The following is an 18015-nucleotide window of genomic DNA, read 5'->3' on the forward strand; positions in this document are numbered from 1 at the left end:
CATGTTTTGAACCGGATGGAACACTTATAAAATAAGTATGAACATAAATTATTTACTTTATTTGGCACAAAGTGTGTAAATGTTATTTCGATACAAGTTTCATATCACAAATTACTGTAATCTTATCCCCCACTAAAATAGAAATTTACGTGTATGTAACAAATTCAAATAAAGACTAGGTCAGCTCAGTTTACACTCCAACACGCCGCTTTGGGAAGTTACAAACAAAAGCATAAGAAATTGGACCAAAACATAATAAAGCATCAACATAATCACACTAAATAATAAATCATTTGGTATTAATCACATAACCAACTCTGATACAAAATGTAAGAAGAAAATTTTATAAGATAATATGAAAGTATAACATTGATTACACTTGTTGAAGACACAAATCCTTGGAATTCTTGGCATGAATTTCAAGATCCTGAAAAAATCAAAAGACTAAGGCTTCCATGGCAAAATTCACATACTCCAAAGCCACAACTTCCATCGCGCAAGTATGCATCAATGCTTCTCCAAATGAATCATGTGTTAGCCCATTTTAAGAAAAGCAAAATATCACAAGTAGATAATTCTATGAGGCAAAACTGCATATGTTTTAACAGAAAACATGGAAATAAATAATATGAAAGAACAAGGGCGAAAAGCCAATTTAATTCTTTCTCTTCCTCCCTTTTCCGAGTTGTCCAGATTTGAAAGCATGTTCTTGCTCTTGAAGGAATGCTTTAGCTCTTCCATACTTCTCTGCTCTTTCTTTTTCCAGTAAAGACCTTTCTTTATCCTTGACCTCGAGCAAGAAGTAGTTGTCTTTGCGCAATTCACGAGCAGCCCCTTTAGCTTCACGCTTCAATTCTCTCTTCAATTTTCTCATTTCAGCGCGTTCACGGTCCGGATCGTAATCTCTACCCTTGACATAGCTGTAGACAAAGATGATATTAAGTGCTTGGTTTTTTGGGTTCCATTTTTCATTTACATTGCTAGGAAATCATATTATCAAATTTAAGAATGGGAAGGGAACTCACTTTTCTTCAAACTTAGGATTGAGTAATCTGATTGGCACTGGCTTTCGTTTTCGCATTTGAAGTGGTCGCCTCAAGGTGTGATGTTCATCCACCTTCAACCTAACGAGCTCAGCCACGTCTTTAATTTTATCTCGTAATGCATTTGGTATATTTTCATTTCCTGCTATCTCAAGTAATAATCTCAAAATTGGTGAGAATATTTCGGGAAATGAACTCAAGCCTTCATAGACAGTGATATATCCTTGTAGAGTTTCAACAACAGTAACTAATACACTAGCCCTGTAATTGAATAATCTTAATCAGCCAAGAAACATAAACCATGAAAAAGAAATCAATGATCAACACTCGGTTAGATACAAGTCGTCAACATAGCTGTGTAGCCAGTATCAATTGTTGACAAGATAATAGCTTTGATATGAAATCTAAATGACCAGCTATTACCAATGCAACTCAAGCATATAAACATGATCATGGAACTATAGTTGCAGGCTTCTTGGAGAAGGGGTATAATTGCATTATCTTGACACACAAACCCCAACCTCTGCCCATTTCTTCAAAAAATATTTGCCCTTTCAAAACCAAAACAGTTATGGCATGCTGGTTACCTGAAATTATCGGAAGCGAAGAAAGAAGAGTCTTCGGGCATGTCTATTATCTTAAAAAAATTTAGAGGACTAATTTCATGTACTGCTTCATGTATGCACAGGAGAGGCTTGAGAGCTTTCAGTTCCACAAGATGATACAACTGACAGAAAACAAAATAGTCACTTGAGTCCAAACATGAAAATGAAGCACATTCAATTTTTTATAGATTCAACTTTTTATTAAATTCTCATTGGATCAAAAGTTCATAATCATGTAGATTATGCTAAACACATGTTGATTAGAAATTAGAATATACTTATGAAGTCTTCCACATGATTTTAGGTACACAATTAAGCGGCTCGATACACAAGGCTCCCACCAAGTGGGGTGTAGAAGGGTAAATGTATGCAGCTTCACCCCGTAAGAAGAGCGAAAGCTGTTTCTAGGAGTTGAACTCATGACCACAAGGTCACAAAGCATGCAACCTTACCGGTGTACAGAGGCTCACCCTCTTCATTGTACCAATAGAATAAAGAAATATTTATTACTGGATTTTCATTTTCCTCAAATCAACACCAATTTGTTTGATATTCAGCAACCAAATTGAAGAGGAAATCTTTTCCAAAATCAGATCGTTCACATTTTCTCATTCCGTGCTTCTAAAAAGAATGTTTCTCTTTCTATGGGTTGTGTAAGGTGTTCAATATTATATTTGTAATAAAAATTGCAACACGGACTTTTCTTATTTATTGTTTTTATCTGAGGATAATAAAGCTACCTAATCCCGCCTCAGGATAGAAGAAGGGATTACACTCGGGAAAAATATATAAAGTTATGGGAATCAATATAAATTGCAAGAAAATTATGGGCAGCAGAAGCTTGAATCTGTGGTTCAAATTCCTCAACTGGTTTAGCAGAGAACGCAAATATGTTTACAAGGAAAGGAGGGTGTAGCCTAAATGGAAAGGGTAAATATAAGACAAAACTTAGTGCTAGTTTAAATGTTTTTTTTTTTATGAAAGACATTAAATATCCAAAAAAAGCTTATCAACACAATGAAAATTTGTTTTGTATACCAAATAGTAGTAGAAGAAGCACCTCCATATAAGATGAGGATATTACTATACTGTCTCCAAAAATTCAATCTGTATGATAAATAAAGAATTCATACCGGGGAATCTTCATGTGAAATATGTTTACTACTTTCAATAGCTGCCATCAGTGAAGTTTGAAGGAACATTATTGCTTCAGGGCAGAATTTTCGTGACTGTCGAAATATCTGCATTTTATAATGAGTGCATTAGCAAACTGAAAATGACTAGATTTGTAGAAACAGGTGCCTGAAAGGGTTTTCTGTTATAATTCAACATAGTTCATTAGATCTCCTCATTAAACATACTGTATGAGAAGTGTACAAGAAAAAACAAACTCAACAAAGTATCTTGCCTAAGAAAGTACTTACTGAGAGAAGCATAGAGCATAAGATAGAGCCAATGGCAATATCCCGGCCTGATACTATTGGGCAACGCATCAGATATTCACACATCAATAATATCACTGGAGTCATAACTGGGTGCCGGAAGTCGGAGCATGGATATATCATGGACCACAAACGCAGGAGAAACAAGGTCTTTGAAGAAGGCCAACTGCTACTTTCTGTGACAGGACATAAACAAAGACTTCAGGCCATGAGTTACATAGACATCTACCAATTCATAGTTCTTCGATAATAGGTAATGCAGGGCATGCAACTTTTTAACCACATTTCAATCTGACCTGAGTTTTTTATACTCTCGACAAACTGCTTTCTAGTAGTTTCTATTCTGCGTCGAGCACATATCGCAGAGAAGTATGGAATCTCCGTACTAATCTCTATCAATGGCTTCACCAGCACATTGAGTAACTCAACATTCAATGGTTTCTTATTTGCCAAAACAGCAAAATACTGCAATAATACTCCATAAAACACCTGAGAAGAGAAGACATTTTACAAATGTGTTCCATACAGTTAGATATATAATAATCACAGACTAAAATTTTCAGACAAATCTTTAGGAACATAGTGTCAAACTCGGTCATTGTCTAAAGATAAAATCTAAGTCAAAACTAACATTAAAAAGTAGAGCAACTAGACTACAGAAGAACAAGAACAATCACCAGGCATGTGTTTTACATGATAGTTCACATTCCATCATACATGTATACACAAAACTTCTCAATTCTTCATTGACAGCATAAACTACTTTAATTAACAATCATTGATCCAGGAATACTTAATGAAAAAAAATTAAGTACTATTACTGCTAATGCTAATGTACCTTACGGTTAATGTAGTCACTTGAGTCCAAACATGAAAATGAAGCACATTCAATTTTTTATAGATTCAACTTTTTATTAAATTCTCATTGGATCAAAAGTTCATAATCATGTAGATTATGCTAAACACATGTTGATTAGAAATTAGAATATACTTATGAAGTCTTCCACATGATTTTAGGTACACAATTAAGCGGCTCGATACACAAGGCTCCCACCAAGTGGGGTGTAGAAGGGTAAATGTATGCAGCTTCACCCCGTAAGAAGAGCGAAAGCTGTTTCTAGGAGTTGAACTCATGACCACAAGGTCACAAAGCATGCAACCTTACCGGTGTACAGAGGCTCACCCTCTTCATTGTACCAATAGAATAAAGAAATATTTATTACTGGATTTTCATTTTCCTCAAATCAACACCAATTTGTTTGATATTCAGCAACCAAATTGAAGAGGAAATCTTTTCCAAAATCAGATCGTTCACATTTTCTCATTCCGTGCTTCTAAAAAGAATGTTTCTCTTTCTATGGGTTGTGTAAGGTGTTCAATATTATATTTGTAATAAAAATTGCAACACGGACTTTTCTTATTTATTGTTTTTATCTGAGGATAATAAAGCTACCTAATCCCGCCTCAGGATAGAAGAAGGGATTACACTCGGGAAAAATATATAAAGTTATGGGAATCAATATAAATTGCAAGAAAATTATGGGCAGCAGAAGCTTGAATCTGTGGTTCAAATTCCTCAACTGGTTTAGCAGAGAACGCAAATATGTTTACAAGGAAAGGAGGGTGTAGCCTAAATGGAAAGGGTAAATATAAGACAAAACTTAGTGCTAGTTTAAATGTTTTTTTTTTTATGAAAGACATTAAATATCCAAAAAAAGCTTATCAACACAATGAAAATTTGTTTTGTATACCAAATAGTAGTAGAAGAAGCACCTCCATATAAGATGAGGATATTACTATACTGTCTCCAAAAATTCAATCTGTATGATAAATAAAGAATTCATACCGGGGAATCTTCATGTGAAATATGTTTACTACTTTCAATAGCTGCCATCAGTGAAGTTTGAAGGAACATTATTGCTTCAGGGCAGAATTTTCGTGACTGTCGAAATATCTGCATTTTATAATGAGTGCATTAGCAAACTGAAAATGACTAGATTTGTAGAAACAGGTGCCTGAAAGGGTTTTCTGTTATAATTCAACATAGTTCATTAGATCTCCTCATTAAACATACTGTATGAGAAGTGTACAAGAAAAAACAAACTCAACAAAGTATCTTGCCTAAGAAAGTACTTACTGAGAGAAGCATAGAGCATAAGATAGAGCCAATGGCAATATCCCGGCCTGATACTATTGGGCAACGCATCAGATATTCACACATCAATAATATCACTGGAGTCATAACTGGGTGCCGGAAGTCGGAGCATGGATATATCATGGACCACAAACGCAGGAGAAACAAGGTCTTTGAAGAAGGCCAACTGCTACTTTCTGTGACAGGACATAAACAAAGACTTCAGGCCATGAGTTACATAGACATCTACCAATTCATAGTTCTTCGATAATAGGTAATGCAGGGCATGCAACTTTTTAACCACATTTCAATCTGACCTGAGTTTTTTATACTCTCGACAAACTGCTTTCTAGTAGTTTCTATTCTGCGTCGAGCACATATCGCAGAGAAGTATGGAATCTCCGTACTAATCTCTATCAATGGCTTCACCAGCACATTGAGTAACTCAACATTCAATGGTTTCTTATTTGCCAAAACAGCAAAATACTGCAATAATACTCCATAAAACACCTGAGAAGAGAAGACATTTTACAAATGTGTTCCATACAGTTAGATATATAATAATCACAGACTAAAATTTTCAGACAAATCTTTAGGAACATAGTGTCAAACTCGGTCATTGTCTAAAGATAAAATCTAAGTCAAAACTAACATTAAAAAGTAGAGCAACTAGACTACAGAAGAACAAGAACAATCACCAGGCATGTGTTTTACATGATAGTTCACATTCCATCATACATGTATACACAAAACTTCTCAATTCTTCATTGACAGCATAAACTACTTTAATTAACAATCATTGATCCAGGAATACTTAATGAAAAAAAATTAAGTACTATTACTGCTAATGCTAATGTACCTTACGGTTAATGTTTTTGTAGCTTACAGTAGCTCACTGTTGATGCTTTTGTAGCTTACAGTAGCTCACTGTTGATGCTTTTGTAGCTTACAGTAGCTCACTGTTGATGCTTTTGTAGCTTACAGTAGCTCACTGTTGATGCTTTTGTAGCTTACAGTAGCTCACTGTTGATGCTTTTGTAGCTTACAGTAGCTCACTGTTGATGCTTTTGTAGCTTACAGTAGCTCACTGTTGATGCTTTTGTAGCTTACAGTAGCTCACTGTTGATGCTTTTGTAGCTTACAATCCATTCTTCCGTATCAAATTACAATAGCATCCTTTAAATTTTTATATCAATATTCTGCTTTCTTTTTATTCAAGTTACTCTCTACAAAGAAATTAGTTAAATTTGAAGGCATCAGATTTGTTCTAAACGACTAGATATTTAGATTTCAATTCTGCATAAAGGGAATTGTCCAGATTTTCTTAATCATGGGAGACTTTTACACGGACTGTTAACAATGAAAACTCCCATTTTTGGTTGTTTTACGATATCCATGTGTTCTATTCTCCCAATTTTCCTCGAGTGATACAGATTTATCCTAGGGCCTTCATGCTACACAAATTTCAAATCGAGAATGGGCTACACAAATTTCAAATAGAGAATGGGCTACACATATTCACACGACTCCAATCCATCACACACACCCAATGGAATCTGAACCTTGCTCTTCATGTTGAACTGCCTAATGTTCAACCATTGGGTACCCCCTAGGGGAACAAAGGAATGAATTTCAGGGGGCATATGATAGAGCTTATTTGGGTTTATGAGAACAGCTTATGAAAATAACATACAACCTTCCAATAAGCTCTTCATAGCTTATGGTTAACCAAAAAAATTATTGAATGAGCTGTTTACCCTAGCACACCATTGTTAGAAGTTATAGTAAACATGTATATGCAACCACATGCATATACAGACATAAAATATGCACCAAATACATCAGCAGGTTAATAGCATGTTTGTTTTGATAAATTATGATTATAAGTTGTTTTGAACACAAAATAAGCTTAATCCAAACACAAAGTAGTCTTATTAAATCACTTTTGACCAAACTCATGATACAGGTTTCTTCAATAAAGCATGAACAATCTGTATCAAATCAGTTCAGGGAAAATAATCAACACACTGTATGCAGTTGCTGCCAGCACCCGCAAATGCATAAATATAATATAGTTTAAAATATTAGTTAGATTTCACTCAGAAAATGGAGCATGAAACCAGTAGTAACACATTGAGACAGTTGAGAGAAGTAATTTTAGTAATTACAAAATAATATTTTCATTAATTGTCAACACTACATCGAAGTTCAAAACAAAGTAAAAGCTCTACTCTTGACGAATAAGTACAAGATACTGTACTTAAGCAGATAATAGTTCACAGATAACACAATCAATGGATTCATAACACATTTCAACAAGCATTAAGAGATCTGGATTTAAACAAATAGTAAATAAAAAGGCAAGAGAGTTACATACTTGTATTTTCTTGCGGTTTTCCACAGCAAGCGTGATCGGATTGCTTTTCCGAATCCGGTTGATGATCAATATTGTATCAGAATTCGAACAATTATCCAGCAGTGAACATAATTCTTCAAAGGTCTTGGGAGCTTCAATTATATAAGGAATGTCCAACTCTTTTGACTGTGTTCCTCCAACACTTGTCTTCTTGGCATCCAAGGAATCCTTATCTCCTTTTCTACTTTCAACATTATCATTTTTCTTTGCCTTTTTTTGAATCCCATCATCTGATCTTTTTTTCTCATCAAGTTCTTCTGCAGCTCTTTCTTTGCCTTCATCATTATCTTCTTCATCTTCTGACTCTGTACGAATATAATCATCATCACTCTGTTCCCAATCTTTCAAAGAAAGATCCTTCTCAGGTTCATTAAGATCCTCATCTGATCCTTCATCAGCATCTTCAGAACTTTCCAAATCATCACCTTCATCATCTTCACCATCTTCACTAGAAGACTCTTCCTCATCTTTTCTTTCAAGGATCTTGTCAATCCAACCCTTCTTAGTCATAGTTTCTTCATTGACAGAGAAGGAATCGCCAAGGTCATCACCAGAGAGAGACATTGGTTTCTGTTTAGATGTTTTTTCTAAATCTTCATCTTCATCACTTGAATCTTCAGCAGCAGTCATTCTCTTCTGTCGCTCTTCCTGGAATTATTGATAAACGGATAATTAGTTGACCTGATATACAGAACTTTGACCCCATAACTGGAGAGCTTGATTTGGTGAAACCATGACCACTAGGTCAAAAGGCGGCAACCTTACAATAGAGAATAGAACCAAGTCTTTCTCACCCTCTACCACAATATACAATATTAATATATGAACATCAACCATGAATTTAGTATGTTAGTCTTGGGTTCATCTCCACCCCCTCCACTTGGTCCATAATAAGTAACCTGAACACAGATTGGTTGTACAGCAAAGAACAAAGCTCAACTGGTACACATGGAACAATGCTTCTTCATATCACAAGAGTAATTTATTCATAGGATGATAACAAACTTAAAGTAAAAATTCATGTAGCCATACCTCCAGCTCCTCTAAACGTTCTCTTTCCTCCTGAGCAATTTCTTCGGGTGTTTTTGTCCTATCTGAAGGACGGGCACGCATTTCCAATCCCATTTGTTTTACTAGTTTGTCATAATCATCAGGTTTATCCTGCGATAAATAGAAATTAGGATCATATTTTAAATACGAGCAAGTAATCATGTCCTGGAAGAACCTCCATGGATAAAAAGTACCTCCGGAAAATGATTAGTTGTCCGAGAACCAAACAAGTTATCTTTATTGCTTTGTTCATTTGAAACATGCTTGTTCACCAGAGCCTTCAGAGCCTTCATCTTGTTGGGTTCAGTAAGAGATAATAACGCCTTAGACTCAACAATTTCAGTGAAGTTCTCGTCCAATTTTTTCACCAAATCTTCATTCTCTTCCTTATCTTTTGCTTTTTGCGCCTGGAAAATATTTAATTGGGGAAGTGAACAATAGAAGAGAAATAAACAACAATGACTCAGATTCAGAGTAAAGAAAAATCCCACACCTTATAAAACTTGCTTTTTGCGATTATTTCCTCCATCACTTCCTTTTTGGTTTTATGCTTCTGCAAGAAAAGTCATAATTATGAAACAGCTTCGATGTGTTTAAAATCTAGTTACAATGGTGAAGAAGGTTAGCAGAGATAGGATATTAAGATTGCATTAAGTTAATTAAAGAAACCAGCTGGCAGATTACCCAAAACAAATGTAATCATAACAGAAATAATTATACTAACAATATTGATAGCACAACAGGCCTTACATTTCCTTCACCCTCAACTGCACTGGTTTCCCCCGGAGTCCACGTACCAAAATCTGATCTTTCTGCAAAATCAATATAGAATATAACCCTATGATGCACAAAAATAGCACTACAAGAAGTATACTAAGAAGTTTGCTATGATTGAAGTAAGCTGCATAAGACTGTAATATCAGGATATTAGGTCATCGCTTCAGCAAAAGGCTATACAAGAATACCATAAATGTGCAGCCAAAGACGCAACACAACAATTAGACCATCAACTTAGAAGTCGCAAAACAACAGACACAATCCTGTCTAATCTGAATATTGATGCATTACAATGATAACAGTCATGTTAAAACTATGTAAATGCTGCATACTCTCAGTTTCAACGGCATCATCATCATTGTCAGGAAGCATCTCATCCTCAAAATCATCTCTTCCAAGAACATCTTCAAAATCCTCTTCTCCATCCGACAAATGGTACTTGCTTTTCTTGCTCAGTTTCATGTTCAACTACGAAAACGCACAAGGAGAAAGGAGAACATCAAACAAGGATCTCCATGGGGACAGCATATCAGCAAGTATAAGTTATAACAACTTTAAATTAACCAATTCATAATTTTGACATGTACATGTTCAAGCATGTCTGCATATAAACCTTTGAGAATATGTAATTCACTTAGGTAAGAAAATGGCATGCAGAGTTGGATACTTTTGCACACAAACCGTAACAGTGGGAAACAACAGAACATAATTCTATATTTCTCTATTAAAAACCAAAGTAGAAAGTATTATTTTACTGTCTCAAAACCACGAGAAAAAAATCTACTAATCTACTAAGAGGTATAAAAGGACCATAACATTGATATCTCAAACAGCATCTCCAAACTAACCTACTTTCAATATGTTAGGATTCTTGAGCCCAAAACAAAAGTGAGATATACATTCAATAGACTAAGCAAAGAACTAAATTAACAGGGATGAATAGTTCTAATGTGAGAACTCTCCACATACATCTTCCTCAGACATTCTCAACACAATATTTATAAAAAAACACTAGTGTAACGATCACAAAATATCAAATTGGATTATATATTCCATTATCTACAAAATTTCCTATATTTCCATCAAATTGGATTATATGTCTTATAAGCTATGAGCCTATCATTTTACACCTATCCAATAATTTATTACCTAGTCGTACCGAAACTTCCATTCAATCAACTAGCTTATCAACTATCATCTTTCAGCTCAAAACTTATAAGCTCTCAACTACCTTATAAGCTCGAAGCTAGCGCTACTAAAGAGCCTAAATTGTGAAACACACATATCATTCAGATAATAGAAAGTAAAATTAATAAAACCTGGCGTTCACGCTGGGATCTCAAAATAGCTTTGCCAAACTCATCAAGTCCTTCATCTTTCTCTCCAATTCGCTTATCCACAAACACCGAAGACTTCGCACTTTGCTCATACTCCTTCAGCAATGTATTCTTCCTCTGCAATCAAAACAAAAACAAAAAAATTCAACAAAACAATAAAACAAAAACAAAACGTTCAAATCAAAGTTAATGAAAGATCAGCGTGCCTTCTCTATGGCGACGGAACGAGCGAGACCAAGGCGTCGAGACTCGCCTTTCCGCTTCTGTCCTAGAACTTGAAATTTCCTTCGCGACCAAATGGATTCGAAAGGGTTATCGGTCTTTGAAGCTCCTTTTACTTTCATAGCTACGGCATCGGGAGCTGACTTATTCTTCTTCTTATTGTTCTTCTTCTTGTTTGTGTTCTGGTTGTTTGCGGCGGCGCCGGCGGTGGTGCTGCGTTTTGATGATTTCGCCATTGATTTTGTTCTGATAGTGTCTTGTTTGGTTTAGGGGTTTGGAGTTTGAAGCAGCACAATACAGGTTTAGGGTTTAGGTCTTTTAAGTGGTTATGCTGCATACAAAATGTAACAGCAATTATTATTTTTTTTGTTACGACAAAATATCCCATGAAAACATTTCTGTTATTTTTTGGGTATTATAAACGTATTTTTTTATCCTTTTGGATAATAAATTATTATTTTTTATAGTTTATGATTGTCTTTTTCAACAAGTATCGTTTTTAAGAATTAAATCATTGACATTTTTATTATCATGAGATTTAACGGGAAATAAATCATTGACATTATGAGACAGAGCGTTAGATCACTAAATTGTTGTTAAACCATTTTTTATTTGACACTAACTTAATTTTTTATTTATTAATGAGTTTTTTATATAAGTATACAAATAAGATGTTGATTAGTTGAAAGATAAGTTTTAAATTTGGATAGTTCAAATAATATTATAAATAATTTAGAGATAATGAATATTTTAGTTTTTAGTGGGTTCCTATATACAAATATATTTCTAGTTATAATTCTTTTAAACTTGTTAATTTTAGTATCCAGGGTTAATTGATAATGTGTTCTTTTTTAGATTTAATTCATGTCTTTATATTTTGATTTGTCGTTGTTATGTGTTATATTTGATCTTTCTCACTTTAGTTCTTAATTGATTCAGGCTAATGACTAAAAAGAAAATAAAGGAATTTTCAAACATCATGGCCCAACATTTTTGTTATTGTAACCACAAAGAAAAATTAATATTTCACTGAAGCCAATGAGATACTTTGAGATAAGGGTGAGTAGATTCAAACATTAGACTCAGAGGTGAGAGGTGGGTAAGGGAGAAACACAGTTTGCCATATCGTCTTATCTGATCATGTTTATTTATAGAGTTTAAAATTTATGCACGGATATTGTAAAGTTTTACACTGTCAATATATCATCTACAATTGATTTGTAATACTTTTATTTAAAAGTCAATACTAGCTAACATATTAATGGTGTAGATTTACTGACAGTGTAAAAGTCACTTACATTGTCAGTGTATACATATTAAATTATTGTTTATATATATTTGAGTAAACTACACCGAGCTCCCCTGAGTTTTAATGAAATTACATAAATTACCCTTTCGTTTTTTGCACCTACACAAACCACCCTTGATTTATGTATCTACACGCACTACCCCAACCATTAGTAGAATGTTAAATAACAGTATCATGTGCTTATCACATGTCATCATTTAATGACAAAAGTACCCTTTTACTCATATAAAGTTTACTTCAACACTCATCTGATTATAGAGAACAGTTCCTCGTCAACCAAAACCAATTCCTCTCTTACCTATCTAGCCCATCTCATTTCCCATCCAAGTTCAATGTCAAGGTATCCAATATATTCCCCTCCAATATATTATACAAAGTAAATATTGAAATTAAGTTATTGAATAAAGTGTGGTTTTGTGGTTTTATATATATACTTTAAGAAGATTGAAGAAGCCTTATAGAATAGATTAATCAAATGATAGAGTATCTAACAGACAACACATTATTCATTGTTCTCGAATCCTCTACTCATAACTCATTCCCTTCTTCTCTTCCTCCGAGTTTGACTCGTCCCTTTCTAATACCACTTTCGCTGCTTCGACAAGGAAATCAAAGGAATTAGTATTACTATATGTTGTTTTCACTTTGTCACATTCGTTTCCCTCTCCATCTTCTTCTTTTGATTCGGATTCCTGGTGACCAATTTCTTTGTTTTCAAGTAAAAGCTTTGAATTTGGGTATCCTTACTCTGCGAAACTCGAGATTTAAATTCTCTGAACTCCATGTTGGAATAAATACTCACATTCAAATCAATATCAATCTCTCTACTCTTATTAGGAAAAAGACGCAGACCTTTAATCATCTCCATGCATCAAAGAAGTTTCTTGAATGGAGAGTTGATGTAAACCCTCCTAGGGCAGCCTTTGATTCCAAGGGCAAGAGAAGTTATGATGGTCCTACAACTAGGGCCAAAGCCAAGACAGGGATCCTTAAGGTCTCAAAGGACACAATTGACCCAGGAGAGGGTATGTGAGGAGGACATTTATGTCCTTAGGTCACTTTCTACTTAGGTTTATTTTATTTTCATTGATTCAAATAAATGAGATTGCATTCTCATATAGTCTTAGGTTTATTTTCATTCAAGTATTTTTAATATTTAATTCATGTAATATGGGTTGGGATTTATTTGTAACATGGTCCATATTTCGTGACCAAGTAGTTCACTTAGGTTCAAGGGTAAGCCTTTCACGTGGCTAGGGCAAATGGAAGTCAATGCATGATCATTTCAAGGAAGGAGGCACGTAAGGAACTCTATCTATAAGGACAAACAAGGAGATAAGGCAATTCAGCTAACACTTTATCTCTAAGGCAAACAAGGAGATAAGGCATGGAGGGAAAACGAATTTAAAAGAAGATAGGTTTGTTTTAGCAATTTGAATTTGAATTTGAATTTGAATTTGGATTTGAAAGAAGATAGATTTGAATTTGAATTCAAGGGTATATGGCACACGTTTTCAAACTTGGAGATAAAGAGAAGATTATATGAAGATTAAAGAGAGATTAATCAATCTCCCAAAGATGCACACGGCTAGAAACAAGGAAAGAAGATAGGAAGCTCAATCTTTTAAGGTGCACAAGGCTATAAAATAGGGAATCCTAATCTCATCTCCAACCAACAACAAATCAGATTGGATTCAAATTAAATATGATTAGTTCCTCAAGATGAAGTCAAATTGATCAAGTCTCTTCCTTCTCCTCAACAAATTCGGCCAACCATCCACCAAAACCGAATTACACTCAAGACTAAGTCAAACAAGCAATTCAGCTCAACCAATTGATATTACTTAGGATTTTATTTTTATGTTTATTAGAAGATAATTTGATTTCTATCTTCTATTTTATCTATTCAGCCAAGGCAACTTTGCCTATTTATAGTTTGATCAAATCATTAATAAAGGTTAAGTTGAATTTTGAGTAAATTTGAATTGTTTTAGTTGAGAGCACTTCTCCTAAACCTAGGTTGGCCGTGGCCACCACCATACTTGTTCTTATCAAGCATCCTTGCTTGTGGCGAACCCCATAGCTTATCAAGCAGCATTGCTTGTGGCGCTCCTCACCTTCCATTCTTTTCCACCTTCACCTTCATCCTACAAACCATACACAAACCCTAGCCTAATTATACATCCCAAACCGAAGCCACATCTACCCCAAAATTACCCTAATTCCCCAAAACCGAATTCACACATTCACAAATCTAAGTTCAAGCTAAAACGATCCTTTAATTCAAAGGCAGCCCCAAGAGGTTGTCATCAAGTGGTCATCAGAGCTAGTTTTGGCTTGAAACCCAAGTCATGGCCAATGAGGCCAACCAAAGGACAAACATCTTCCTTTCTAGGTGTTTGGTCCAAGGAAACATCTGCCTATTAAGTATTGATGGTGGTTGTACCAACATGGCTAGTTCAAGGTTAGTTTCAAAACTAAACCTTGAGACTAAACCACATCCCACTCCTTACCAACTACAATGGTTAAGTGAGATTGGGGGGATTATTGTGAACCAGCAAGTGGAGGTTCCCTTTTCAATAGGGAAATATGAAGATGTAGTTCTTTGTGATGTGGTTCACATGGAGACCAGCCATATACGTTTGGGTCGTCCATGGCACATGGATAAGAGGACCATCCATGATGGATTTTCAAACAAATACACTTTTTTTCACCAAAATCGAAAGTTGGTGTTACGTCCCTTATCTCCTACACAAGTGATTGAGGATCAGAAGACTCTGAAGAAAAAAATTGAGGAGGAGAAAAAGGCAATTGTGTGTAAAAAGGAAATTGAAAAAGAGGGAAGTGAGAATATTTTGGTTCCAAAACAACCCCTACCTCCACTACAGGGTAAAGAAATTTTAGTTACTACTAACAAGTCTCAGGAGGAGAAAAAGGCAATTGTGTGTGAAAAGAAAGTTCAAAAAGAGGGAAGTGAGAATATTTTGGTTCCAAAACAGCCCCTACCTCCACTCCAGGTTAAAGAAATTCTTTTTACTACTAACAAGTCTTTGCCTAGTTTTATTCACAACATTTTGCAGGAATTTGGAGTGAACCTTATTAAAGAAGAAGCACCTATTCATCCATACATTTTGGAGGCTGACTTTTACATTGGGCAAGTTATTCATATGGATGTGATTAGCACAAGCCTTGATGACTCAATTCTTACGAAGTTTTTTAAGGATGAACGTTTCCTCACAAAATTACTATTTGGTGCATGTGTTATTGCTGGACTATTCATCAAGGGTATAATCAATGATGAATATGTGGAGAATTGGTTGTTACAATTCAAGAAGATGGTCTTTGATCCAGGAGGTGGTGATACCTCAAATTTGAGGACAAATTCTTTTCAAGAAAGAGGGTATGATGTAAACCAAGGGGGGCAACCTATGATTTTTGGAGGCCATGTTCTTGCAAAGAATTTATAGCATAGTTTGGTTTATTTTATTTGCATTATTCAAATAAATGAGATTGCATTCTCATGTAGTCTTAGGTTTAATTTCCTTCAAGTATTTTTAGTATTTAATTCATGTAATATGGGTTGGGACTTATTTGTAACATGGTCCATATTTCGTGACCAAGTAGTTCACTTAGGTTCAAGGGTAAGCCTTTCACGTGGCTAGGGCAAATGGAAGTCAATGCATGATCATTTCAAGGAAGGAGGCACGTAAGGAACTCTATCTATAAGGACAAACAAGGAGATAAGGCAATTCAGCTAACACTTTATCTCTAAGGCAAACAAGGAGATAAGGCATGGAGGGAAAACGAATTTAAAAGAAGATAGGTTTGTTTTAGCAATTTGAATTTGAATTTGAATTTGAATTTGGATTTGAAAGAAGATAGATTTGAATTTGAATTCAAGGGTATATGGCACACGTTTTCAAACTTGGAGATAAAGAGAAGATTATATGAAGATTAAAGAGAGATTAATCAATCTCCCAAAGATGCACACGGCTAGAAACAAGGAAAGAAGATAGGAAGCTCAATCTTTTAAGGTGCACAAGGCTATAAAATAGGGAATCCTAATCTCATCTCCAACCAACAACAAATCAGATTGGATTCAAATTAAATATGATTAGTTCCTCAAGATGAAGTCAAATTGATCAAGTCTCTTCCTTCTCCTCAACAAATTCGGCCAACCATCCACCAAAACCGAATTACACTCAAGACTAAGTCAAACAAGCAATTCAGCTCAACCAATTGATATTACTTAGGATTTTATTTTTATGTTTACTAGAAGATAATTTGATTTCTATCTTCTATTTTATCTATTCAGCCAAGGCAACTTTGCCTATTTATAGTTTGATCAAATCATTAATAAAGGTTAAGTTTTATTTTGAGTAAATTTGAATTGTTTTAGTTGAGAGCACTTCTCCTAAACCTAGGTTGGCCGTGGCCACCACCATACTTGTTCTTATCAAGCATCCTTGCTTGTGGCGAACCCCATAGCTTATCAAGCAGCATTGCTTGTGGCGCTCCTCACCTTCCATTCTTTTCCACCTTCACCTTCATCCTACAAACCATACACAAACCCTAGCCTAATTATACATCCCAAACCGAAGCCACATCTACCCCAAAATTACCCTAATTCCCCAAAACCGAATTCACACATTCACAAATCTAAGTTCAAGCTAAAACGATCCTTTAATTCAAAGGCAGCCCCAAGAGGTTGTCATCAAGTGGTCATCAGAGCTAGTTTTGGCTTGAAACCCAAGTCATGGCCAATGAGGCCAACCAAAGGACAAACATCTTCCTTTCTAGGTGTTTGGTCCAAGGAAACATCTGCCTATTAAGTATTGATGGTGGTTGTACCAACATGGCTAGTTCAAGGTTAGTTTCAAAACTAAACCTTGAGACTAAACCACATCCCACTCCTTACCAACTACAATGGTTAAGTGAGATTGGGGGGATTATTGTGAACCAGCAAGTGGAGGTTCCCTTTTCAATAGGGAAATATGAAGATGTAGTTCTTTGTGATGTGGTTCACATGGAGACCAGCCATATACGTTTGGGTCGTCCATGGCACATGGATAAGAGGACCATCCATGATGGATTTTCAAACAAATACACTTTTTTTCACCAAAATCGAAAGTTGGTGTTACGTCCCTTATCTCCTACACAAGTGATTGAGGATCAGAAGACTCTGAAGAAAAAAATTGAGGAGGAGAAAAAGGCAATTGTGTGTAAAAAGGAAATTGAAAAAGAGGGAAGTGAGAATATTTTGGTTCCAAAACAACCCCTACCTCCACTACAGGGTAAAGAAATTTTAGTTACTACTAACAAGTCTCAGGAGGAGAAAAAGGCAATTGTGTGTGAAAAGAAAGTTCAAAAAGAGGGAAGTGAGAATATTTTGGTTCCAAAACAGCCCCTACCTCCACTCCAGGTTAAAGAAATTCTTTTTACTACTAACAAGTCTTTGCCTAGTTTTATTCACAACATTTTGCAGGAATTTGGAGTGAACCTTATTAAAGAAGAAGCACCTATTCATCCATACATTTTGGAGGCTGACTTTTACATTGGGCAAGTTATTCATATGGATGTGATTAGCACAAGCCTTGATGACTCAATTCTTACGAAGTTTTTTAAGGATGAACGTTTCCTCACAAAATTACTATTTGGTGCATGTGTTATTGCTGGACTA

At 35.2% G+C, this 18015-nt stretch overlaps 1 protein-coding gene across 1 annotated transcript; it reads right to left on the reverse strand.

Moving 5' to 3' along the window:
• Positions 321–11371, reverse strand: LOC109347992 (nucleolar protein 14). Its single transcript, XM_019588158.1, has 14 exons — positions 11011–11371; positions 10787–10921; positions 9800–9935; positions 9441–9502; positions 9184–9243; positions 8885–9097; positions 8673–8801; positions 7602–8288; positions 5542–5734; positions 5228–5421; positions 4937–5044; positions 1631–1770; positions 1026–1304; positions 321–920 (listed from the first exon to the last, which is right to left on the reverse strand). Exons 1-14 carry the CDS (start codon positions 11260–11262, stop codon positions 656–658), a joined length of 2853 nt encoding a protein of 950 aa, XP_019443703.1. The 5' UTR covers positions 11263–11371; the 3' UTR covers positions 321–655.

This window comes from Lupinus angustifolius, chromosome LG05 (genome assembly GCF_001865875.1).
Source record: "Lupinus angustifolius cultivar Tanjil chromosome LG05, LupAngTanjil_v1.0, whole genome shotgun sequence".
Classification (NCBI taxonomy): Eukaryota; Viridiplantae; Streptophyta; class Magnoliopsida; order Fabales; family Fabaceae; genus Lupinus; species Lupinus angustifolius.

What these genes read in the sequence shown, in the direction of transcription:
- LOC109347992 (XM_019588158.1), bottom strand. Translation starts at nt 11,262, where the DNA reads ATGGCGAAATCATCAAAACGCAGCACCACCGCCGGCGCCGCCGCAAAC. An exon ending in TGATGCCGTTGAAACTGAGA is followed by an intron (nt 9,503 to 9,799) that starts GTATGCAGCATT and finishes TTGATTTTGCAG; the next exon opens with AAAGATCAGATTTTGGTACG. An exon ending in AAAACCGCAAGAAAATACAA is followed by an intron (nt 5,735 to 7,601) that starts GTATGTAACTCT and finishes TTCTCTTCTCAG; the next exon opens with GTGTTTTATGGAGTATTATT.